At 42.9% G+C, this 25,545-nt stretch overlaps 1 protein-coding gene across 6 annotated transcripts in view; it reads right to left on the bottom strand.

Moving 5' to 3' along the window:
* The window catches only part of LOC135523496 (mitogen-activated protein kinase kinase kinase 4-like), an 81,286-nt gene that overhangs the window by 37,649 nt on the left and 18,092 nt on the right, over window positions 1-25,545 (bottom strand). For 5 of the 6 annotated variants that reach the window (XM_064950202.1, XM_064950204.1, XM_064950200.1 and 2 more), the window contains 2 exons: window positions 4,400-4,608; window positions 98-687 (listed from right to left, as the gene is read on the bottom strand). In XM_064950202.1, the coding sequence (XP_064806274.1) occupies window positions 98-687; window positions 4,400-4,608 (799 nt within the window). The remainder of the gene's footprint in view (window positions 1-97; window positions 688-4,399; window positions 4,609-25,545) is intronic. The other variant, XM_064950201.1, reaches the window with a different exon arrangement.

Raw genomic sequence — 25,545 nt, 5'->3', positions numbered from 1 at the left:
GGAAGGGACGAGAGCGAGAGTCAGGACACATAAAAGTGTAATACACATCACCAGAAGATAGCATTAATAATCAATTCATAAGTCAATCCATAGCTACCTCGTTGTTCTGGCCCATGAAGGCTGAGTTCTCCAGACCTCGCTGCTCCTTCTCCTTCTTCTTGGACGACATGGAAGTCAGCTTCAATAACAACCTCAGCGTCTCAAAGAACTTGAGTCTATCTGCAGGGCAGTCTGTCCTTGAGGTCTGGCGGTGGGTGCGGTGGGCCATGGGGTGGGGGATAGTGACAGGGAGCTTGCCGCTGCCGCACCCCAGCGATAGGTAGGGTTTCCTGGGGTCCATGTTCAGGGCTGAGCCTCCACCGAAGGGGCTGGAGGTCTTGGAGAGCGGGTCCAGCATGAAGGAACCTTCAAAGGTCTTCTTGTGGTCTCTCTCGCTGGAACGCAGGGTGGCGCGTTGTCTTTTACCCTGCTTATAGTTGTGTTGGTGCTCCTCGGTTGCTTTGTTTACGTTTATTTGGATCCCCTCAGAAGGGTCGGTCTGTTTCTTACCCAACTTGTAGTTATGTTGCTCAGCCTCTGGGGGGTCCTTCTCTCGGTCTCGCTCAGCCCCCTCTCTAGGCCTGTAGGGGTTAGGCTCACTCTCTCTCTGGAGCAGGGATGGACTGGAGGGGGTTGGCTGATTGTCTACTGAGATACAGAAAGAGTAAAAATCTATACTTATTCTAACCAATACAATAACAGAACCTTTACCCCCCCAAAGAAAATATACATGCTGTGGTTACTTTACTCACGGCTACTTGCTCATTCCAAACACCAGCCACTATGTTGGTTTGTATTTGTATGTATTAAGGATCCCCTTTAGCTGCTGCCAAGGAATAGAGTTAGTTCCATGTAGCCATGGTTCTACATATTACTGTGCGCTTCCCAAAGTCCGTTCTTGACTTGGGGATTGTGAAGAGACATCTGGTGGCATGTCTTATGGGGTATGCATGGGTGTCCGAGCTGTGTGCTACTTGTTTAAAAAACAGACACCTCTGCGCATTCAGCATGTCAACACTTTTCACAAAAACAAGTAGTGATGAAGTCACTCTCCTCCACTTTGAGCCATGAGATTTACATTATCTCTGTGTACATTTAACACATAACTTGAGGAATGGCAAGGAGTTGTATACCAGTTAATACTATAGGGAATTGGTTAGGTTACTAATGTTAGCTTATCTGATGTTGTAACGTTCGCTGTCTGATTTAATTAGCCAGCTAATTTTCACACCATAAACTCAATTATTTGATCAATTAAGTTGGCTAATGTTGCTCAACATTTCTCTGGCTTGCCAACTGAGAATTCGATCCAGTTAGCAAGATACTTGATGATAACAATACTTGTTCCACCACACTTTTTTTTTCCGGTTACAGCTCATGAAGTACGCTTCATAACCTTCTCACCCTGTCTCCATGCTCAGACTTCTCACCTACCTCTTCGTTATCGTTCAGGAGATGCGCTGCTGTAACTGGCAAACTGCCTTTCCACTCTCCCACTGTCTTTCCAGAGCGCCCCCTGATGCTGTAACTGGCAAACTGCCTTTCCACTCTCCCACTGTCTTTCCAGAGCGCCCCCTGATGTTGTAACTGGCAAACTGCCTTTCCACTCTCCCACTGTCTTTCCAGAGCGCCCCCTGATGCTGTAACTGGCAAACTGCCTTTCCACTCTCCCACTGTCTTTCCAGAGCGCCCCCTGATGCTGTAACTGGCAAACTGCCTTTCCACTCTCCCACTGTCTTTCCAGAGCGCCCCCTGATGCTGTAACTGGCAAACTGCCTTTCCACTCTCCCACTGTCTTTCCAGAGCGCCCCCTGATGCTGTAACTGGCAAACTGCCTTTCCACTCTCCCACTGTCTTTCCAGAGCGCCCCTGATGCTGTAACTGGCAAACTGCCTTTCCACTCTCCCACTGTCTTTCCAGAGCGCCCCCTGATGCTGTAACTGGCAAACTGCCTTTCCACTCTCCCACTGTCTTTCCAGAGCGCCCCTGATGCTGTAACTGGCAAACTGCCTTTCCACTCTCCCACTGTCTTTCCAGAGCGCCCCTGATGCTGTAACTGGCAAACTGCCTTTCCACTCTCCCACTGTCTTTCCAGAGCGCCCCTGATGCTGTAACTGGCAAACTGCCTTTCCACTCTCCCACTGTCTTTCCAGAGCGCCCCTGATGCTGTAACTGGCAAACTGCCTTTCCACTCTCCCACTGTCTTTCCAGAGCGCCCCTGATGCTGTAACTGGCAAACTGCCTTTCCACTCTCCCACTGTCTTTCCAGAGCGCCCCTGATGCTGTAACTGGCAAACTGCCTTTCCACTCTCCCACTGTCTTTCCAGAGCGCCCCTGATGCTGTAACTGGAAAACTGCCTTTCCACTCTCCCACTGTCTTTCCAGAGCGCCCCCTGATGCTGTAACTGGCAAACTGCCTTTCCACTCTCCCACTGTCTTTCCAGAGCGCCCCTGATGCTGTAACTGGCAAACTGCCTTTCCACTCTCCCACTGTCTTTCCAGAGCGCCCCTGATGCTGTAACTGGAAAACTGCCTTTCCACTCTCCCACTGTCTTTCCAGAGCGCCCCCTGATGCTGTAACTGGCAAACTGCCTTTCCACTCTCCCACTGTCTTTCCAGAGCGCCCCCTGATGTTGTCTTCTCTCTCTTCAGACGCGTGCTGCATTCTGTTATGTGAACCATTGGCTGAGCCTTGGATACAGCCAGTATTGCTCCAAACACGCGTCACTCGTTTGTTTACAGCCAGTAGTGATCAAAGCTCACCCACCCCCTCAAACTTCTCATCGGATCTACACGAATCACATAGGTCACCTATTTTGGATTCAAACCGGCGAAAGGTGACTCGTTCGCATCCCTGCTTGTTGGTAGTTGTTAAACAGTCAGGGCAGCGCTTTATTATTGACAGACTTCTCATCTTAGCTACTGTTATATCAACGTGTTTTGACCATGACAGTTTACCATCCAGAGTTGCTCCAAGCAGTTTAGTCAACAACTTGCTCAATTTCAGTATTATTTATTACAAGAGTTGGTGAATGATTTGTCCCAAATACAATGGGGAAAGGGCGATACCTAGTCAATTGTCCAACTGAATGTATTCAACTGAAATGTCTTCCGCATTGAACCCACCCCCCTGAATCAGAGAGGTGCGGGGAGCTGCCATAATCGACATTCACGTCCTCGGCACTCGGGGAACAGTGGGTTAACTGCCTTGCTGAGGGGCAGAACGACAGATTGTCAGCTCGGGGATTCAATCCAGCAACCGTCCGGTTACTGGCCCAGCACTAACCACTAAGCTACCTTCCGAAAATTTAGTTAGAAATATTTAGGACTAACCTTCATCTTGCCACCCATTCTGAAACAGCAGCTCTGTTAACTTTCCGGTGATTTTACTAGCTGACGTGTAGTGTTTAGTCCTAAGCATACACACTGGCTTTATTCAAGGCCATTGGCGTGTCATTAGTAAATATTATTTTTTTAAATATATGTTTTAAAAAAAGGGCCTAGACAGCTGCCCTGGGCAATTCCTGATTCTAATTGGATGCTTCCATTATTTATTTGTCCACGTTTATTTTTCCAAAAGCAGACTATGATTGATGTCAAAAGCCACACTGAAGTCTAACAAAACAGCCACAACAATCTTTTTATCATCAATTTCTCACAGCCAATCAGTCATTTGTGTAAGTGCTGTGCTTGATGAATGTCCTTCCCTAGAAGCATGCTGAAAGTCTTGTCAATTTGTATACAGTAAAATAGCAAATGTATCTGGTCAACCCACACATTTTCCTTCCAGGCCTGAGGGCACACACCTTCTAGTAGGCTTAGACTGAAGGTAAGGCAAATAGGAGTGGCAATATTGTCGGCTATTATCCTCTGTAATTTCCCATCCAAGTGGTCAGACCCCAGTGATTTGTCATTGTAGATCATAAAAAAAAACACCTCTACAAAATTACAGTGGATGTCTTTCATAATTTGGTCAGATATACTTCAATGTGTACTATCAGTTTTTTTTTTTAAATAGTTGGCAATAGTGGGTTTTGTGATGAATGTGCCATCTGATTCAATGAATGATGGAATGCCCCCACAGCTACTCAATGAATAATACAGAGCGTTACAATTTTCATGTGGCACAGGAGTATGTCGAATGTTGGAACGCACTACAAGGACCCACTTCTTTTGTGACAAAAAACACTGCACTCTGCAGGGTCCGTCTACGTAGGGTATAAATTGTCCTTAACAGGTAGATTGGGTTAATGTTTATCTGTAAACAAGGCGTTTGCCTAACATGTTTATCACACGATACCCCTGTCCCCGCTACCTCGGACTCTGTGACCACTGCTTCCATCTTATCCGCCCAACTTACTCTTGTTAGGAGAGTGTCCAACGGGGGAGCGTCCAGCTGACCTGGCCTGGCTGTTCTTCTGGTGTTTCCCCGACATGCGTTTCATCTGCCGGGAGGTGTAGGGGGGTGATGTGCCATACAGAGCTTCCTCTTCCTTGCTGGGCTCGTACCAAAAGTCTTCCACCTCGCAGCTCTGATGTGCCGAACCATCTTTTGAGGGATTGACCTGCCTGTGGGAAAAGAGTAGGGTTATGTTTAGTGTGGATTCTATGGAAACGAATCTAGTATCTGCAATGAAAAACGTCCTGTGGAGATGAGGGGTGTGGTGAGTGAAAAGAAAATGTTTAAAAAAAAATGCCGGGAAGGAGCGGTAGGCCTTTCCCTGTTATTCTAATAGGCTATTCGTACATCTGGCACCATCAGCCTTCAGATACTTGTAAAATGGCTTTTGCAATGTCAAATAGGCTTTATTGGTTGAGTGGCGAATGTATTTTCCTGGGTCATTGTTACCAAATGTGCTCTAAAAAATAGTTTAAACAGAATACCAGAGTGGACACAACTTAGATCCAACTAGTGATAAGGGTTCAGGGTCACCGTAAGAAATAGTTTTGTTAGTTCTGCTTTAAACAGTCAGTGTATATGGTAATTTTTACATGAACAGGGTAATTTCATAATGGACAGCATTAATTTCACATTCATTGGTAGGAGGGGGAGAACCTCTCCATAAAATTCCAAACAGTCTAAACCATTTGCTTTCGAGACAGGGGTAAAAATCCAAAACTGCAATATATTAACTGGTTCAACTTAGAGAAGTGATCTCAGACAGCTCCAGCTCAGATGTCCAGCTCATGAGCGCCAATCAGCAGCAGATATTTAAAATGTTGTGTTCATGCAAAAAAACAATATTGTATTGCATCAATTTGTTCTCCTAGTTAAACCAAATCGCAGCAAAACATTTTAAACTAAAATGTATCATATGCCATGCATCTAGACTAGGGGTGCACGATATATCGGTGAACATATCGGAATCGGCTGAAATGTTCTAAAAATGCCAACATTGGCCCAATGTCTAGTTTAATGCCGATGTGCAAAACTAATGTCAAAGCTGACGTGCATACATATATAAACGTAGGTACATGATGTAATGTCACAAAACAAATACAGCGCTACACTTGCAACACAGCATTCCAAACCCAGCCCACAATGTCTGCTGTGTGGATCGAGCAGCCATTTGAACGAGTAAGAACATTTCAGCAAGACAACTCAAAAAAGGTGAAATCCATTAAAAACGGCAAGATAATGGAATTTATTGCCCTTGACAACTGAACCGTTATCTGTCGTTGGCTTTCGCGGACTGGTTGAGCACCGGTACGCATTACCAAGTAGGCACCATTTTTCAGATGTTGTCCTTCCTGAATAACAGTCATTTTGAAACTCACATCCATGAGCTACTTTGCTATGGGTGTCACTGCTATTAGCTTCACGACTGACATTTAGACCAGCGATGTCAGCCCCATGAGCATAGAGTCTGACAGCACAGTGGGTTGAGGATTTCGTACTGAGGAAAGCCGTATTGCATGCTCAAGAATGTGCTGGTTCTCATACTGCTGCTGCCATTCCAATGGCATTTCAGAACATGTTTGAAATATGAAAACTCCTCGCTCCATTCAAAACTGACTCAAGAAATAAGCTCAACTGCGTCTGTAGCAGACGTGATACACTTTCATGGCATTGAAACGCCTGCTCAACAACACAGACCGTCAGGTTAACTTGTTAAAGTAATCTACTGGAGGCTGTGAAACAAGTGATTTGGTGGCATTCTGAGCCTCTGTCGCCACCATGCTCGATGCTAGGTATAAAGGGCTGCTACTTCGATGCAGACAAGAAACAGTGCTTATGTGAAATGTTACAGATACAGCTGGACACTGACACAGTGACAGTGGGCACCGAGGAGAAGAGGCCCACGGACAGACTTCGGATAGCAACTTCGCTGCTTGACATGTATGATGAAATCCTGGTTGAGACTGAACAAATTAACAACGAAACAGAACAGCAAGTGAGTGAAATAAATAGGTTTTGATTATGTTTTACTGGTAATGGGGACATACGTAAATGCCAACAAAATAACCTTGAGGTTAATTTGTGTGCGTGCGCTATTTAACTGTACTAGAATGCTTAAAAAGGCAGCTACATTTTTTTTATGATATCGGTATTTTTTGGGGGGCAAGCAAAATATCAGATATCGGTATCAGCCAAAAATGTCATTTCGGTGCCTCCCTAAGCTAGAAGTATCGAATTGTTCATGAAAGGAGACAAGCACATCCCCTAAAGGCATCTGCATGCTTCCATGCCAAAACAGTTGGGTAGAGTGTGTGCATATATTGACAGATTTCTTGAGTTATAGTGGATAAATTCTGACTATTTCGAGGCATTGTATTCTGGCTACGGCATCTCAAAAATGGACAAACAGTACAATTGCAGCTTTTTCCCCCTCATTTCTCAAGCAAAGGTCATTCAAGGGAGTATGCGACAATTGTTTGGTTCGGCTAGGCGCTGGCCGAACTGAAACATGCTAACGCTTTAAGAGTTAGCAATGGTTCACTTAACTACCATCAACTTCCTTCCAGCTGTGTCAAATCAGAGGGCCTGTTGTCCAGACCTTTGGCAGTCTATGGGGGTGCCACAGGGTTCAATTCTTCGGCCGACTCTTTTCTCTGTATACATCAATGGCGCTCTTGCTGCTGGGGATTCTCTGATCCACCTCTACGCAGACACCATTCTGTATACTTCTGGCCCTTATTTGGACACTGTTAAGATGGGGCTCGGGGAAAACTGCCCCCTTTGGATGAATTGTGTGCCCAAAGTAAACTTTAAAAAAAAAAACTGTCCAAAATTGCTAATATATGCATATAATAATAATTATGGAATAGAAAACACTAAAGCTTCTAAAACCGTTCGAATTATGTCTGTATGTAAAGCAGAACTCACAGGGCAGCCATTCTCCCAAACTCTCTCTCTCTCCTAAGAAATTTGCTCCAACTTTGACGTCATCGCCCCCACCCTTCCCAACCAGCTACGGATCTGGGAACAGTTTCTATTTCTTCAGCGCGCTCTCATCTTTCAATGAGACGTGGAACGGAGAAAATAGCACGAGCTTTGACTGCTTGGCGGGCAAAATACTGAGGTGTCACGAGTTTTCAGGTGCGCGCTCTGTGAAAAGGGCCTTTTTTTCCGGCTTGGCTGAAGAGAGTTCGTTATGTTTGATTTAATCGCCATTTGTTTTGTACGTTAAAAACATCCTAAAGCTTGATTCTGCACTTAGTTTGACCAGTTTAGTCGACATATAATATGTAAATTTGAAGTTTTGATGCGCAATTTTCATGATCAGAAGTCCTTTTTGGGGTAATTCACCTGAAGATGTTAGCTTTTGCTAATACAAAGACACACCAACAGCAACCAAACGTTATATTAGGTAAGTATAACTCCTTCCACGACATTCTTGTCGAAGACCATCAAAGGTAAGGGAATATTTATGTTATAAAATTGTATTTTTGTCGAATCCAACATAGTAGAGAAATAATGCTAATGGCTGAGCGCCGTCTCAGATTATTGAATAGTGAACGAATTCTGTAACGTTAAAAATAAATGTAACACAGCGTTTGCATTAAGAAGAAGTGTATCTTTCTAAATATATGTAGAACATGTATATTTAGTCAAAGTTTATGATGTTTATTGCTGTTATCTGGCGTTAGCTGCCGGAGATATTTATAATTCCTCCTGTCATTTCTGCTGCATTTTTTGAACATGGCTCAATGTAAATGGAGATTTATGGATATAAATTGCATATTATTGAAAAAAACAAATGTACTGTGTAACATGTGCTATTACTGTCATCTGATGAAGATTTTCAAAAGGTTAGTGAATTATTTTTCTTTTAATCCTGCGTTTGTGATTGTGCTATTTTGCATAGCCATGTGGCTACATATTGTATGTTTTCCTAGTGGTGGTTTAACATAAATATGTGCTATGTTTTCGCTGTAAAACATTTTAAAATTCTGACATGCTGGGTAGATGAACAAGGTGTTTATCTTTCATTTAAGCTATTGGACTTGTTAATGTGTGGAGGTTAAATATTTTTAAGAATATTTTTGCTTTCCCTGCGCCACCGTTTGGGCTGAAGGGGGGTGTTCCTATTTGGGAACCTGTAGCCCCATCTTAACTACCCTCCAGGTGAGCTTCAATGCCATACAACTCTACATCCGTGGCCTCTAATTGCTCTTAAATGCAAGTAAAACCAAATGCATGCTTTTCAAACGTTTGCTGCCCGCACCCGCCCGCCTGTCCAGCATCACTATTCTGGACGGTTCTGACTTCGAATATGTGGACAACTACAAATACCTAGTTGTCTGGCTAGACTAAACTTTCCTTCCAGACTCATATTAAACATCTCCAATCCAAAATCAAATCGGCTTTCTATTTCGCAACAAAGCCTCCTCCACTCACACCGCGCCAAACTTACCCTAGTAAAACTGACTATCCTACCGATCCTCAACTTTGGCGATGTCAACTACAAAATAGCTTCCAATACTCTACTCAGCAAATTGGATGTCTATCACAGTGCCATCCGTTTTGTTCCCAAAGCACCTTATACCAACCACCACTGCGACCTGTATGCTCTAGTCGGCTGGCCCTCGCTACATAATATTCGTCGCCAGATCCACTGGCTCCAGGTCATCTATAGGTCTACGCTAGGTAAACCGCCGCTTTATCTCAGCTCACTGATCACGGTAACACCCACCCGTAGCACGCGCTCCAGCAGGTATATCTCACTGGTCATCCCCAAAGCCAACACCTCCTTTGGCCGCCTTTCCTTCCAGTGACTTGAACGAATTGCAAAAAAACAAAATCGCTGAAGCTGGAGACTTATATTTCCCTCTAACTTTAAACATCAGCTATCTGAGCAACTAACCGATCGCTGCAGCTGTACATAGTGCATCTGTAAATAGCCCACTCAATCTACCTACCTCATCCCCATATTGTTTTTATTTACTTTGCTGTTCTTTCCACACCAGTATCACTACCTACACACCATCATCTGCTCATCTATCACTCCAGTGTTAATCTGCTTAATTGTAATTACTTTGCTACTATGGCCCATTTATTACCCTACCTTCTCACGCCATTTGCACACACTGTATATACTTTTTTCCTCAATTGTGTTGACTGTACGCTTGTGTATTCCATGTGTAACTACTGCTTTGCCTCATCTTGGACAGGTCACAGATGTAAATGAAAACTTGTTCTCAACTTGCTTACCTGGTTAAATAAAAGGTGGGGGGGGGGAACTGCACACAGACCTACAAATGGTATCCATGAGTTCATCTTACTCTGGGTAAGTAGATTTTTTTATTGCCATAATGTCTAACTATCCATTTAACTGCAGAGGTGACTGACTGACTGTTCAAAGCACATCTTACTGATGAGTGGTTTGACTAGGACGCCTATCTGGTCTGGAGCCTTCCGGGTGGCAGCCGCCACCGGCTCCAACAGTAGAAGTTCTGCTGTATCAATAGCAGTGCTGTGTATGACCAGAGGGCCAGACATACACAGGATAATGGGCTGTGGTGGGCTTTCAGTGTTCACATCCCCACTCCCCAGCCAGTCTTTCACTAATATAAGGTAAACATGATTATTGCACTACATAGCAAATATGGTGCCATTCCATTACCTACATTAGGTAATGGGGCACAATAGCAGATTTCTGGGGGCTTTGTAAACCCCCCCCCCCAAGAGGGCCACCAGGCAGACAGACCCAGGACAATTGTTTACGGGAGTTCACATTTCACTACTAGGAACATCACTGTTCTGGATGAGCACGAGCAGAGGAAATAGTAGCCCTGTATACACCAGTAGGGATGTATACCAATTCTCCACACTTTTGCTTCGATACTTTCCTAAATGGATTTAACAATGGTGAAATGTAACGATGCTGGGAAATAAACTCTCTCCAGCCAATGAACAAGTCTATGCTGTTAAAGGGCACTCCACAGTTAAAACAACAAAGCAAAGTCCCTCCCACTGTTTCAGTAAAAGGCTGTGGGATGGCGCTGGAGAAATGGAACCAGTCAACTTCATAGAACTATGGATGCAAGGACTGACCATCCATGATATGAAAGTTTTCACAATGTTTTGAGGCTATAAAGTGTTTGTTTACATTTACTGTAGGGTATTCCCCCAGAAAGGTATTACGCTGAGACAATGATTTTTCACTAACACTAGCACCGCTGAACCTCGAGGGACCCGCCTTCAAGCTAATGAGCAGTAATTCAGCCAAAATTATAACAGTGTAATTAATACATTTCATTTACAGTGCATTCAGAAATTCAGACCCTTCACTTTTTCCACATTTTGTTACATTAGAGGCTTATTCTAAAAATATATTAAATAGCTTTTTCTCCCCTCATCAATTTACACCATACCCCATAATGACAAAGCAAAAACAGGTTTAGAAATGTTAGCAAATGTATTTCAAATAAAACTCAAATATTATTTTTACATAAGTATTCAGACCCATGACACAGTACTGTTGTAGTATCACTTGGCAGCAATTACAGCCTCAAGTCTTCTTGGGTATAACGCTACAAGCTTGGCACATGTATTTGGGTAGTTTGTCCCATTCTTCTCCGCAGAACCTCTCAAGCTCTGTCAGAGCGATCATCGTGTTCTTGGTCACCTCCCTGACCAAGGACCTTCTCCCCGATTGTTCAGTTTGGCCGGGTGGCCAGCTCTAGGAGTCTTGGTGGTTCCAAACATACAAATATTGTATCCATTGTAGATTAAGGCAGTAACATAACATTTGGAAAAAGGGTGTCTGAATTATTTCCAAAAGCCCTGTATGCCATTGCAAAATGTATAATTTGGTTGCGTTTATGAAGGTCTTAGGTAACAATAGAACACAAAACATTTTTTTTGTAACAATAGCATTTTCATTCATTTATGTTACTGTTGGTGTTAGAACGGACAGCTTCAGTCAGCTGTTCTAGCACGCTCTACTGGTGTTTTTTGCCATGCAGCTTAGCCCCCATTCAGAAAGTTCTAACTAATTTAGTTTATTATAAGTAAAGGTCACACCAGTCAATATATGTTAGGCAGTCAGCAGCCTCTATTACGGGACGATCAGAAGGACTCCTAGCAAGGCAGGGCAGAAGTCTGATAATCCCCCTTTTCTCTCCTGCTACCTTTTATCTCGTGGACATTTCCTTTGCTGTTAATTTGATTGTGCGTGTATCTACAAGTAAGTGCCGTAGCTCTGTAAACAACAAGGCAAAAAGAGCTATTGCCTATGGCTGTTTATAATGAACATTTATGTTGAGCTTGTTAGCTAGCTCGGACTCCCGCTAGCGGTTCTCATTCAGAATGCATTGGTATTTAGCATGCATATTAGCGATGTTAGCGGTTTTAGTATTAGTTATTTGTGGTGCTGCTAGGCTATTTCTATTCGTGTAAATTCCTCATGCTCTTTGTTATGTAGCTGTACCTACACTCTTGTACTGTTCATTTACCTACGTTCAGCATGTTTACAAGTTCCCTAGCCTTTGTAGGTTATTGCCATGTGACTAGGCCTTATGCTGTAGTGTATAGCATGCTGTTGGACTTTGGCTGCGCTAGCTTGTACAGTCTTTATTCCTATTATAGCAGTGCTCTTGCCTAAAGTCTTTCTCCTCTTTCCTTTTAGACCCATAATTAATGTCAGTTACCACTGGATAGGATTCTCAGTTATCTGAACCATGAGTGGTCAGTGCGACCAGCTCAGCAATGCCAGATATCAGAAGATGCTCGAGACACTTTGCCCTTCCACCTTAGCACCGATCTCAGATCCAACCTCTGCTGTGGAGTCCCTCACAGAGGAGCTACAGCTTTCTCCAGGGCCAGAGGAGCTAGGTGGCCACTTTGACCGGAGTATGTCACATCTCGATTTCTCAATAGAACCCTCTAGCAGCTCTCCCTCGTAGGAGTGGATGTGTGTGGTAGTCTGTGCCTCGACTCTTTGCCGTAGTAGTTGTAATCAGTGAGATAGTGGCGGGTGATCCAGTCGGCACAAACTTACCACATCTTCAGTTCCCTTATCACCTAGTGGTTTCACAGTTTCCTGCTATGCTAGGCCCACAGTTTCCTGTATGGGTATCAGAGCTCTTTTTCCAGATAGGTCTAACTTCCCCTAGCTCACAATCTACAGCCCAGTTAAGGCCAAGTCACTAGCTCTGTTTTTTTCTACCGCTCAGGTGCGCATTTATCTCTGTCCGTCTCTGCTGTGGAGATATAACCAATCTCAACTCCTGTTGCTGATGGGGCAGCCTCACAATCTGCATTGCGGAGGCCCTAGTCAAGCTCTAGGGACCTGCGGTCAATAGCCCCGAGACCTTGGTCGAGACCTGCAGTGAAACATCTACCGTCTGTCGTGCTGAGACCTTTGTCAAGCTCGGCTGCCCAACCTCCTGATCCTGGTCCCTTTGCCTGGGTCCATCCCTTCCAGTGGCCGCCGCCCATTGCTGCTCAGTGGGTCCAGCCACCTAAGTAGCCAGTCCCAGGGTCCTTATTTAGCTCTGCCGTGTCAACGCTGATGTCTCCAGTCCTGGTGTCCTCAGTTGACACCGTGCCGGGGTCAAGAGGACTCCTCCTGCTCCTCTAGGGACCTTACAGGCCCTCATTGCTGAGGTGCTCCTGGGCAGGGGGAGCGCCACCACCATCTTATCCTGTTGGCTCCCCTCTTCCAGAACTGCCTCACAGTCTGCACTAGACCCCCGTGCCACTTACCCTGGTCTGGTGACCTCAAGCAACTTTGACGGGAAAGCCGGCTGCACCAAGAGACAAGACTTCTGTTGGACCAGTCGCTTGTCTGGTCTACGTCTCTGCTGGATGACCACAAGTCTTCACATTATGTCTCTCAGATGACTGTCATTGCCAGAACAAAAAAAAGTTTACAAAATTAATTTACAAAATAAATTCCTCAAAAGATATATATATATAAAAAATACATACATTTTAACTTCTTGCAACTAGGTGGCGCTATTAATTTTTGGATGAAAAACATTCGTTTTAAACAAGATATTTTGTCACGAAAAGATACTCGACTATGCATATAATTGACAGCTTTGGAAAGAAAATACTAATGTTTCCAAAACTGCAAAGATGTTTGAGTGCCACAGAACTGATGTTACAGACGAAACCCAGATAAAAATCCAACCAGGAAGTGCTGCATTTTTTGAAACCGCCTCATGTCAATGACTCCTTATATGGCTGTGAATGAGCTACGAATGAGCTTACGTTTTCTACGTATTCCCCAAGGTGTCTACAGCATTGTGATGTCTTTTTAGGCATTTCCATTGAAGAATGGCTGTAAGGGACCATATATAGCATGTGGTCACATGGTGTCTCCCTCAGAAAACCTTGCGTAAAATACTGAGGTAGCCATTTTTCCAATCGCTTCTTATGAGAAACCAATTGCCTCGACGGATATATATGTTAAAAACACCTTAAGGATGGATCCTAAACAACGTTTGCCGTGTTTGTCAATATTATGGAGCAAATTTAGAAAAAAAGTTTGGCGTTATAGTTGTAGCATTTCCGGTCGATTTCTCAGCCAAGCATGATGAAGAAACGGGAGCTATTTCGCCTCCAAAAATAATATTTTGGAAAAAAGGAACATTTGCTATCTGACTGGGAGTCTCCTGAGTGAAAGCATCCGAAGTTCTTCAAAGGTAAATGACTTAAATTTGGTTGCTTTTTTTATTTTTGAAAATGTTGCCTGCTGCCAGCAGAGCCTAGCATTATGCCATGATCAACTTACGCAAATGCTTGTCTAGCGTTGGCTGTAACGCATATTTTGAAAATCTGAGTTGACAGTGTTAAAAGGCTAAGCTTGTGTTTGAATATATTTATTTAATTCCATTTGTAATTTTCATGAATAGGAAAAGTTTCTAGGGGTATTTATGCCCGCTGCGTTATGCTAATGCGTTTGAGGCTATGATTACGCTCCCGGATACGGGATTGCTCGTCACAAGAGGTTAAAAAGAGTCAAACTACACACACAAAAATAACGCACAATAAGATTTTACACAGTTAGTCAATTGAAATACATTCATTAGGCCATAAACTATGGATTTGGGAATACAGATATGCATCGATAGGTTACAGAACTTTATTTTAATTTTAAACTAGGGGCGTGCATCAGAAAACAGTATCTGGTGACCGCCACTAGCTTTACGCAGCGCGACATCTCATCCTCATAGAGTTGATCAGGCTGTTAATTGTAGAGAGTAGTGGGACAAAATTCCACTTCAATGGCCGTGCGAAGTTGCTGGATATTGGCAGAAGCTGGAAGATGCTGTCGTACACGTCAATCCAGAGCATCCCAAACTTGCTCAATGCGTGGCATGTCTGGTGAGTATGCAGGCCATGGAAAAACAGGGACATTTTCAGCTTCCAGGAATTGTGTCCAGATCCTTGCGACATGGGGCCGCGTATTATGCCGAAACATGAGGTGATGGCGGCAGATGAAAGGCACGACAATGGGCTACAGGATCGCATCACGGTATCTGTGCATTCAAATTGCCATCAAGAAAATGCAATTGTGTTCGTTGTCCGTAGTTTATGCCTGACAATTCTATAACCCCATCGCTACCATGGGGCAATGTTCACAACATTGACATCAGTAAAGCGCTCGCCAACACAAAGCCATTCACGCAGTCTGGCATCTGCCAGTACAGTTGGAAACAGGATACATCCTTGAAGAGCGCACTTCTTCAGCATGCCAGTGGCCATCGAAGGTGACAATTTGCCCACCGAGGTTGGTTACGACGCAGAACAGCAATAAAGGTCAAGACCCATGTGAGGACAGTTGGTGCAGAAATTCTTTGATTGTGCAAACCCACAGTTTCAGCTGTCCGGGTGGCTGGTCGCAGACAATCCCGCATGGTGAAGAAGCCCGGATAAGGAGGTCCTGGGATGTCGTGGCTACACGTGGTCTGCGGTTGTGAAAAACCTGGAAAGAAAACCTGAAGATCCTGAAACTTATGTGGCATTGTGTTGTGTGACTAAACTTCACATTTTAGAGTGGCCTTTTTATTGCCCCAGCACAAGGTTCCCCTGTGTAATGATCATGCGGTTTAATGAGCTTCTTGATATGCCACACCTGTCAGGTGGATGGATTATCTTGCCAATGGATAAATGCTCACTAACAGATGTAAACAAATTTTTGCACAATAGAGAAATAAGCTTATTGTGTGTATGGAAAACTCCTGGGGTCTTATTTCAGCTCATGAAGCATGGGACCAACACTTTACATATTGCGTTTATGTTTTTGTTCAGTATACACTACCGGTCAAAAGTTATATAAAATGTAAAAAAAAAAAAAAAAAGTGAAATGAAGGTGAAATTCACAGTTATGTCTTAATGTACTCTGAAATTAAAGCATAAAACAAAATCAACAATTGGAGAATTATGGAATCTTTTTATTTAACCTCTAGCGACGAGCAATCCCGTATCCGGGAGCGTAATCATAGCCTCAAGCGCATTATCATAACGCAACGTTTCCTATTCATGAAAATCGCAAATTAAATTAAATAAATATATTGAAACACAAGCTTAGCCTTTTGTTAACAACATTGTCATCTCAGATTTTCAAAATATGCTTTTCAACCAAAGCTACACAAGTATTTGTGTAAGAGTATTGATAGCATTAAGCCTAGCATTCAGCAGGCAACATTTTCACAAAAACAAGAAAAGCATTCAAATAAAATCATTTACCTTTGAAGAACTTCGGATGTTTTCAATGACGAGACTCCGTTAGATAGCAAATGTTCATTTTTTCCAAAAATATTATTTGTGTTGGCGAAATGGCTCCGTTTTGTTCATCACGTTTGGCTAAGAAAAAGACCGGAAAATGCAGTCACGACAGCGCCCAACTTTTTCCAAATTAGCTCCATAATATCGACAGAAACATGGCAAACGTAGTTTAGAATCAATCCTCAAGGTGTTTTTCACATATCTATTCGATAATGTATCAGTCGTGACAGTTGGTTTCTCATCAGAAGCGAACGGAAAAATACTGCAGCTGGATATTGCGCAATAATTGCGACGGAGGACACCAAGCGACCACCTGGTAGATGTAGTCTCTTATGGTCAATCTTCCAATGATATGCCTACAAATACGTCACAATGCTGTCGACACCTTGGGGAAGCGACAGAAAGCCTAAGCTCATTCGTTGCCCATTCACAGCCATATAAGGAGTCATTGGCATGAGGCGGTTTCAAAGAATGCGGCACTTCCTGATTGGGTTTTTATCTGGGTTTCGCCTGTAACATCAGTTGTGTGGCACTCACAGACAATATCTTTGCAGTTTTGGAAACGTCAGTATTTTCTTTCCAAAGCTGTCAATTTTATGCATAGTCGAGCATCTCTGTGACAAAATATCTCGTTTAAAAAGTGAACGTTTTTCATCCAAAAATTAAAATAGCGCCCCCTATATCCAAGAAGTTAACAAAATGTAATCTACATTTCTGACCCAAAGTAGCCACCTTTTGCAGACATAACAGCCTTACACACTCGTGGCATTCTTCAACACTTCTTTCTACAATGAAAATCAGATATTGTTCGGAAAGTTCTTCAACACTGTTGCACTTCTAGGTTGCTTTGCTTTCACAGTTTGGGATGAACTGGGCAGAAGTGGTAGCCATTTTGGTTTAGGGTGCCACTCACTTTGCGCAAGTCGCTGACTCTGGATCCAGCAAGAGCCCCAGACCATCACACTTCCTACTCTGTTTCACAGTTGGTGTCACACACACACACTGAGGAACCATCCTTTCGCCTACTGGCGACGTACAAAAACCCTGTGTGATGAGCCAAAGACTTCAAAGATTCATCTTCATCATCCATAAGACCTTCTTCCAGTCTTCAGTAGTCCACTGGTGGTCCTTCATGGCCAAGGCAAGCCTCTTTCTTATTTTACCGTCTTAGCAATGGTTCAATCTAGGGGGCACTATTTCCATTTTTGGAAAAATAACATCCAAAGTAAACGGGCTATTTTGTCAGGACAAGATGCTAGAATATGCATATCATTGACAGCTTAGGATAGAGAACACTCTAAAGTCTACAAAACGTATTGTCTGTGACTAGAACAGAACTGATATTGCAGGCGAAAGCCTGAGAAAAATCCAATCAGGAAGTGACTCTTATTTAGAAACCTCTGCATCCCTATTGAGCAGTGAAAGGGATATCAACCAGATTCCTTTTTCTATGGCTTCCCTAATGTGTCTAGTGTCACAATACATAGTTTCAGGCTTTTATTTTGAAAAATTAGCCTGAACGTCAACATTGCGTGAGTGGTCAGCTGAAGTCTCTGTGTTTTGTGCGTAAAGGACAAATGCGGCCATTGTTTCCCTCTCTCCTACTAAGAAGCCACCAGTCCTGTTTGATATATTATCGAATATATATTTGAAAAACACATTGAGGATCGATTATAAACAGTGTTTGCCATGTTTCTGTCAATATTATGGAGCTAATTTGGAATATTTTTCGGCGTTGTCGTGACTCACAATTTCTGGTCGATTTCTCAGCCAAACGTGAAGAACAAACGGAGCTATTTCGCCTACAAAAATAATAACTTGCTATCTAACTGGGAGTCTCGTGAGTGAAAACATCCGAAGCTCATCAAAGGTAAACAATTTCATATGATTGCTTTTCTGATTTTTCGTGACCAGGTAGTCTGCTGCTAGCTAGGCATAATGCTATGCTAGGAAATCAATAAACTTACACAAATCAAAATCAAATTTATTTATATAGCCCTTCGTACATCAGCTGATCTCAAAGTGCTGTACAGAAACCCAGCCTAAAACACCAAACCGCAAGCAATGCAGGTGTAGAAGCACGGTGTATAGGAAAAACTCCCTAGAAAGGCCAAAACCTAGAGAGGAACCAGGCTATGTGGGGTGGCCAGTCCTCTTCTGGCTGTGCCGGGTGGAGATTATAACAGAACATGGCCAAGATGTTCATAAATGACCAGCATGGTCGAATAATAATAAGGCAGAACAGTTGAAACTGGAGCAGCAGCACGGCCAGGTGGACTGGGGACAGCAAGGAGTCAAATGCTTGTCTTGCTTTGGCTGTAAAGCATATTTTCAAAATCGGAGAAGACAGGGTGATTAACAAAAGGCTGTGTTTCAATATATTTCACTTGTGATTTCATGAATTGGAATATTTTCTAGTAATATTTATGTCCGTTGCGTTATGCTAATTTGTGTCAGTTGATGACAACGGACCCGGGATGGGTAGTATCTAGAGGTTAATGCCACTCGCCCTGTCTAACCTACAGCATGAAGTCACAGTTGAAACCGAGACTTGCTTACTCTGACCGGTGTTAAGATGCGCTTAACAAACATTTACTGAAAAAGTATGGAAACAGAATTAACTTACAAAGTTTGGTAACGGAGTAAAAAGTTTTATCTGCAGAGTACTTTCTGTGAATGTTTTTATTGTAATTTTTTCAGTGAAAATGAAAAGTGGTCCTTGTGCATAGAGTTCTATGGTTTGTTAAACTTTGAAATCAATGTTGTTTGATATACATGTTAAAGTGAAAGGGTCTCAGTGGAACCGTGAAATTGTCCTCAACTAACTGCAGATTGCTCTCCTAAATCAATGACGAGGAGTGAACAAGTGCACATTTCAGAAGAAAGGCTAGTAAGTCCACCTGCTGGATTGGGAGGGGGTGCAGCCATATGGCACCAGGTCAAAGTTGAAAAAGGTTAACCTAAAGATCACGTAAAGCCACCGGCTGGCTCACTTGCCCTCTGGTGTGTAAAAAGCAATGATGCTGACAATGTTATGGGGTGACAGCAGAAACGGTCTCCAGACTAAAATTCTGCACCTCAAAAACATCACCAAATTCTGCCATTAGGTAAACTCAAAAAGTTATTCAAATTCATTCAATGTAGTGATGTCAAAAGGTTGAAACGCTGGACATGTCAAGCAACTGAACATTGGACTACTAGGCCATATATAATAATCTAACACTCAGTAACCTGTTTTGTCTGTGCCAGAGATAGGCTGATTGAGCTCATACTGACTGACTGCAGTAGGGGGTGTGTGTGTGTGTGTGTGTGTGTGTGTGTGTGTGTGTGTGTGTGTGTGTGTGTGTGTGTGTGTGCGTGTGTAACCAACCAAGCTCTCTAAACACTTCCACACTTCTTTGGTTAAAGAAACAAAAAGACAAAAACCTATATGAAGAACGCAGGAGGGGGGCACATGTCTTCAAAGATGACCCTGCCAGCACAGCTTTGTCCCTCTAAACCTTTTAGGAAGGGATTTTAATAGGACGGGAAAGAGGAGGTAAAAACAATAGAGGGGAAATGGGTCCTAAACATCCGCACTGCAGTCCATCTGTCTGGTCGACATGTGCGCCATGTGCCTCTCCATTGATCAACTGATTAAAAGACATTCCCCCACACGTACGTGTGTGTGTGTGTGTGTGTGTGTGTGTGTGTGTGTGTGTGTGTGTGTGTGTGTTGATTGGGTGCAGTGGGGCATTGGTGGATAGCTTTCACTAATCCGGCAAATTAGTGGGCAAAGCCTTTCAGTGCGAGATAAAGAGACGCATGGAGAGGGGGAGCGCGCAAGCACACACAAAGAGCCACATGGAGAGCACAGGGACCCACTGCCCATCTGCCTCTTTTGCCTCACCAAGAGACACCCCCTCCACACACACTGACCCTTCTCTACATCTACACACCCACTTCGTTCTGTTCCCAGGGAGAAACCAAGGACATCCAGACCGACACCTGCTGCAAGCCATTGGGCTTCCTATATGCCAGAACAGTGTGTGTGTGTGTGTGTGTCAGATGTGTCCAGATGCATGCTCTTAGCATATGGGTTTAAAAATAGAAGTGGTGGGAGAGTAGATCAGTCTTAATCTAATTCTAAACAAAATTGTGATAATGACGTTCAACATGCATATCGCAAGACTGCCATTAACTTTTTTTGACAAGGTTAACACAACAAAAAATTGAGTACGGTACATACTCCAATGAGATGCACTAGACTGCGCTCGTTCACTCTAAATATACAAAGGACGCTGACAAATCACAAGCGGGATCTCACTCTCTGCATGGCATGTACATGCTGGTCAATCACAAGCATCCCCACTTAGTGAGTTGTTAGATGCTGGTGAGGAGAGAAAGAGCTTCAGAGTGTCAGAAAAAGGGTTGCAAAAAGTTGGAAATTTTCCAGGAAATCTTTGGAAATTTAATGGAAGTTAAGCCTGGGAATTTTGTCTAAATTCACCAAAAACGTTAGCTTATAACAGTGAACCTTTGCAGGAAACATAAGGCAATTCTAGGTCTTGTGGCATATTTTGGTCAAACTATCCCCAATTCAATGGTATTGCAACCCTCTGCATGCACAGTGCATTATACCATCACATGGACAGCTGATTCTCAAGATCTTGCACACTAATGAGATGCTATTGAGCCCACACCACTACACTGTCTGAGCCAAGGACTACATGCTTTCTGGTATGTTTTGATTACAATACTGGGTGGGGTGAAAATATCTTATATGATACACATTTTTTGTTAAGTAGTAAATAGTAGTGATTAAATAATTTCTAACTTGTTAACAATTTCTGCAAGTTAGTTTTTGCTACCATCTGGGTTTTAGCTTGCTTGAGCATGCTAACTGAGGAGTGTTAATTCACCTGTTACCATACATGTTTCATTTTAAAACATGTACAGTTGAAGTTGAAGTTCACATATACTTCGGTTGGAGTCATTCAAACTTATTTTTCAACCACTCCACAAATTTCTTGCCAAAACTATAGTTTGTTAATAACAAGTTGGTCAGGACATCTACTTTGTAAATGACAAGTAATTTTTCCAACAATTTTTTACAGACAGATTATTTCACTTTATCACAATTCCTGTGGGTCAGAAGTTTACATACACTAATTTGACTGCCTTTAAACAGCTAGGACAATTCCAGAAAATTATGTATTGGCTTTAGAAGCTTCCGATAAATGATGTCAATTAGCCTGAGTCAATTGGAGGCGTACCTGTGGGTGTATTTCAAGGTCTACCTTTAAACTCAGTGCCTCTTTGCTTGACATCATGGGAAAATCAAAAGAATTCAGCAAAGACCTAAGATCTTTTTTTTTAGACCTACAGAAGTCTGGTTTGTCCTTGGGAGCAATTCCCAAGCGTCTGAAGGTACCACGTTCATCTGTACAAACAATAGTACGCAAGTATAAACACCATGGGACGTGCAACCTTCATACCGCTCAGGAAGGAGACGCGTTCTGTCTCCAAGAGATGAACGTACTTTGGTGTGAAAAGTGCAAACCCTGTGAAGATGCTGGAGGAAACGGGTACAAAAGTATCAATAACCACAGTAAAACGAGTCCTATATCAACATAACCTAAAAGGTCGCTCAGCAAGGAAGAAGCCATTGCTCCAAAACCGCCATAAAAAGCCACACAACGGATTGCAACTGCACATGGGGAAAAAAATATCATACTTTCTGGAGAAATGTCCTTTGGTTTGATGAAACAAAAATAGAACTGTTGGGCCATAATGACCATCGTTATGTTTGGAGGAAAAAGGGTGATGCTTGCGTGTTGAACACCATACCAACCGTGAAGCACGGGGGTGGCAGCATCATGTTGTGGGGGTGCTTTGCTGCAGGAGGGACTAGTGCACTTCACAAAATAGATGGCATCATGAGAAGGAAAATTAAGTGGATATATTGAAACAACAAGACACCAGTCAGGAGGACAAAGCTTTGTTGCAAATGTGTGTTCCAAATGGAAAATGGTTTGAAGATGTGTCAAAATGGCTTATGGACAACAAAGCCACGGTATTGGAATGGCCATCAAAGCCCTGACTTCAATCCCATTGAAAATGTGTGGGCAGTACTAAAAAAGCGTGTTTGAGCAAGGAGGCCTACAAACCTGACTCAGTTACACCAGCTCTGTCAGGAGGAATGGGACAAAATTCACCCAACTTATTGTGGGAAGCTACCCGAAACGTTTGACCCAGGTTAAACAATTTAAAGGCAATGATACCAAATACTAATTGTGTGTACGTAAACTTCTGACCCACTGTGAATGTGATGAAAAAAATTAAAGCTGAAATAAATAATTCTCTACTATTATTCTGACATTTCACATTCTTAAAATAGAGCTGTGATCCTAGCTGACCAAAAAAAGGGAATTTTTACTAGGATTGAATGTCAGGAATTGTGAAAAACAGAGTTTAAATGTATTTGGCTATGGTGTATGTAAACTTCCAACTACAACTGTATCTTACAAAGGAGTTGTTTAACTTACGGCTTAACTATTTATCTGTACATGGAATTGTATTTGTTGTTTTTTTCTAATTTATTTTTAGTCTTTACAGGAAAATGCCACAGGCACTATCTGATGTGTGGAGAAAGGAAAAGCTGTGTACATTTGTAAATACTGTGCCAAATCATATGTGAAGAAAGCAACAAAGATGCAGAATCTGGCCACGTGCATAAAGTTCCCTCAGCGCACACAACAAGCAACCTGACAAAATTCCCTCTAATTCTATTCGAGGTGAAGATTATGAATCAGACAGCTTATTGTTAGCAACAGCTCATGATCCTCCTGGAATCAGAAGTTTTTTTGACTCAATGGAGGAACGTAGTCAGAGAAATGCTGATGAATGTCTTGCTCAAGCTGTGTATGCAACTGATTCACCTGATGCTCACAGGCAATGTGTATTGGAAGAGATTCCTGAATGTTCTTCACCCAGCATACACCCCTCCAACCAGACATGCTTTATCTAATAATTTATGGATGCAGAGTTCAAGTGAAGGTCAAGCAAATCATAGAGAAAGCAGACTATTGCAATCTGATGGGTGGTCGAATGTTCTTGGGCAAGGAATAATCAACATCCCCACCCCTCAACCAGCATTTTACAAGAGTGCAGACACAAGGGACAACAGATACACTGGTCTCTACATTGCAGATGAGCTGAAGGCAGTTATCAATGACCTTGGACCACAGAAGGTATTTGCACTGGTTGCAAACATGAAGGCTGCTTAGTCTAAAGTGGAGGAGTCCTACCCTCACATCACACCCATTGGCTGTGCTGCTCATGCATTGAATCTGCTCCTCACTGACATCATGGCACTGAAAACAATGGATACACTCTACAAGAGAGCCAAGGAAATGGTTAGGTATGTGAAGGGTCATCAAGTTATAGCAGCAATCTACCTCACCAAGCAAAGTGAGAAGAATAAGAGCACCACATTGAAGCTGCCCAGCAACAACTCTTAGGATTGTTTTGTCATCAACTTTGACAGTCTCCTGTGGGGGAAGGAGTCTCTCCAAGAAATGGCCATATCACAGTCTGCCGATATGGACAGCTCCATCAAGAGGATCCTCCTGGAAGAGAGTGGTAAGCAGCCTGAAACCATTGCATGGATTGAGGGAGACAATGCCATACTGTCTGATGTTCAGAATCTGCTTGCAGATGTAAGAGAAGAAATCCGTACTACCCTGCCCACTTCAATGTTGCTCCAAGCAGAGGAAACTTCAGTTCTGAAATGCATCAAAAAGCATGAATCCTTCTGCCTGAAGCCTATACACATCGCAGTGTACATGTTGGACCCCAAGTATGCTGGCAAGAGCATCCTGTCTGGTGCAGAGATCAACAAGGAATATGCTGTCATCACTACTGTGTTTCGCCACCTTGGTGTGGATGAGGCAAGGTTCTTGGCAGTCTGGCGAAGTACACTTCCAAGCAAGGGCTTTGGGATGGAGATGCAATATGGCAGTCGTGCCAACATCTCATCAGCCACCTGGTGGAAGGGACTTCGTGGATCTGAGGATCTTTCCCCACAATCATCCTCCAAATCCAACCAACATCAGTCACCTCAGGTTGGGTTGTGACCGTGAAGATGAGGCCTCAGAGTCTAAGTGACGGTCAAGAGGTGGACATTGAGGGGGTCCAAGGAGAAGTCATGGAAGCCTGAGAGGAAGACAACCAAAGCTTTAGTTTATAGACTATCATCTTAGACTTATATTGAAAACATTTTTAGGAGATGCGATGGAACAATATTATTATTATTTTATTTTTTTATTAGCTGAAAATGCCAACATCAGTATCGGCCCGATGTCTAGTTTAACGGCAATGTTAAAAACAGATTTCAAAACTACCGTGCATACCTATATGTAGGTACATGACGATGCCACGGAAAATTGTGCTACACGTGCAACACAGCATTCCTAACCTAGCCCACAATGTCTGCTGTGTGGATCAAGCAGTCAAGTCGAGCAGTCATTTGAAAGAGTAAGAACATTTCAGCGAGAACTCAAAAAAAATTGAAATCCTTTAAAGCCAAGATAATGGAATTCATTGCCCTTGACAATCAACCGTTATCTGTCGTAGATGATGTTGGCTTTCGCTGACTGGTCAAGTACCAGTACACAACTACCAAGTGTGCTATTTTTCAGATGTTGCCCTACCGGAGTTACACAGTAATAACAGCACTGCTATTAGCGTCACGACATACATGCTATGGAACACCGTTTGGGTCTTTGTCTAAAAAAGATACAATAGTACTGTCAAAGCTGTACAAAAAAAAAACAACACAAAAACAAACAAACACACCGGCCACAAACGATGTGTTTACAATACCGCGTTGGAATTAATGCATAATTTGTTCGACCGCAACTTCTGGGGTAGCTAACTTTAGCTTAGCACCAATACAACCAACCTGAAAACAATGACCCGTAGAAACTGCCCTTATTTTCATTATTATTCATGATTTAGGAATCCTTGTGAGTAAGTATTAGCTAGGTTGCCACTTGTTGTTCGCCTACTGAAATTGAACTTCAGGTCATGAAAATAAATAGCTAGCCAGTTACTTAACCCTATTGCCCAAAGCTAACGTTATAAGCAGCCAGCTAGCTTCATCTGGCTAGTGAGGATCGAATGGACTGGGTAATGTGTTGTGAAGCTAGCCACAATTAAGATTAGCCACAATAGTGGATTTTGCGGTTTGCCTTCAAAATAAAAGTATGACATTGACAGTGATGCAAATGAAAACAAATAGTAGAATTATGCCATACTTTTATTTTGAAGGCTAACCGCAA

The sequence above is a fragment of the Oncorhynchus masou genome, chromosome 31, assembly GCF_036934945.1.
Source record: "Oncorhynchus masou masou isolate Uvic2021 chromosome 31, UVic_Omas_1.1, whole genome shotgun sequence".
In the NCBI taxonomy this organism is placed as follows: Eukaryota; Metazoa; Chordata; class Actinopteri; order Salmoniformes; family Salmonidae; genus Oncorhynchus; species Oncorhynchus masou.
Note: the sequence above shows the minus strand (reverse complement) of the source record. Positions and strands in the feature narration are given on the sequence as shown.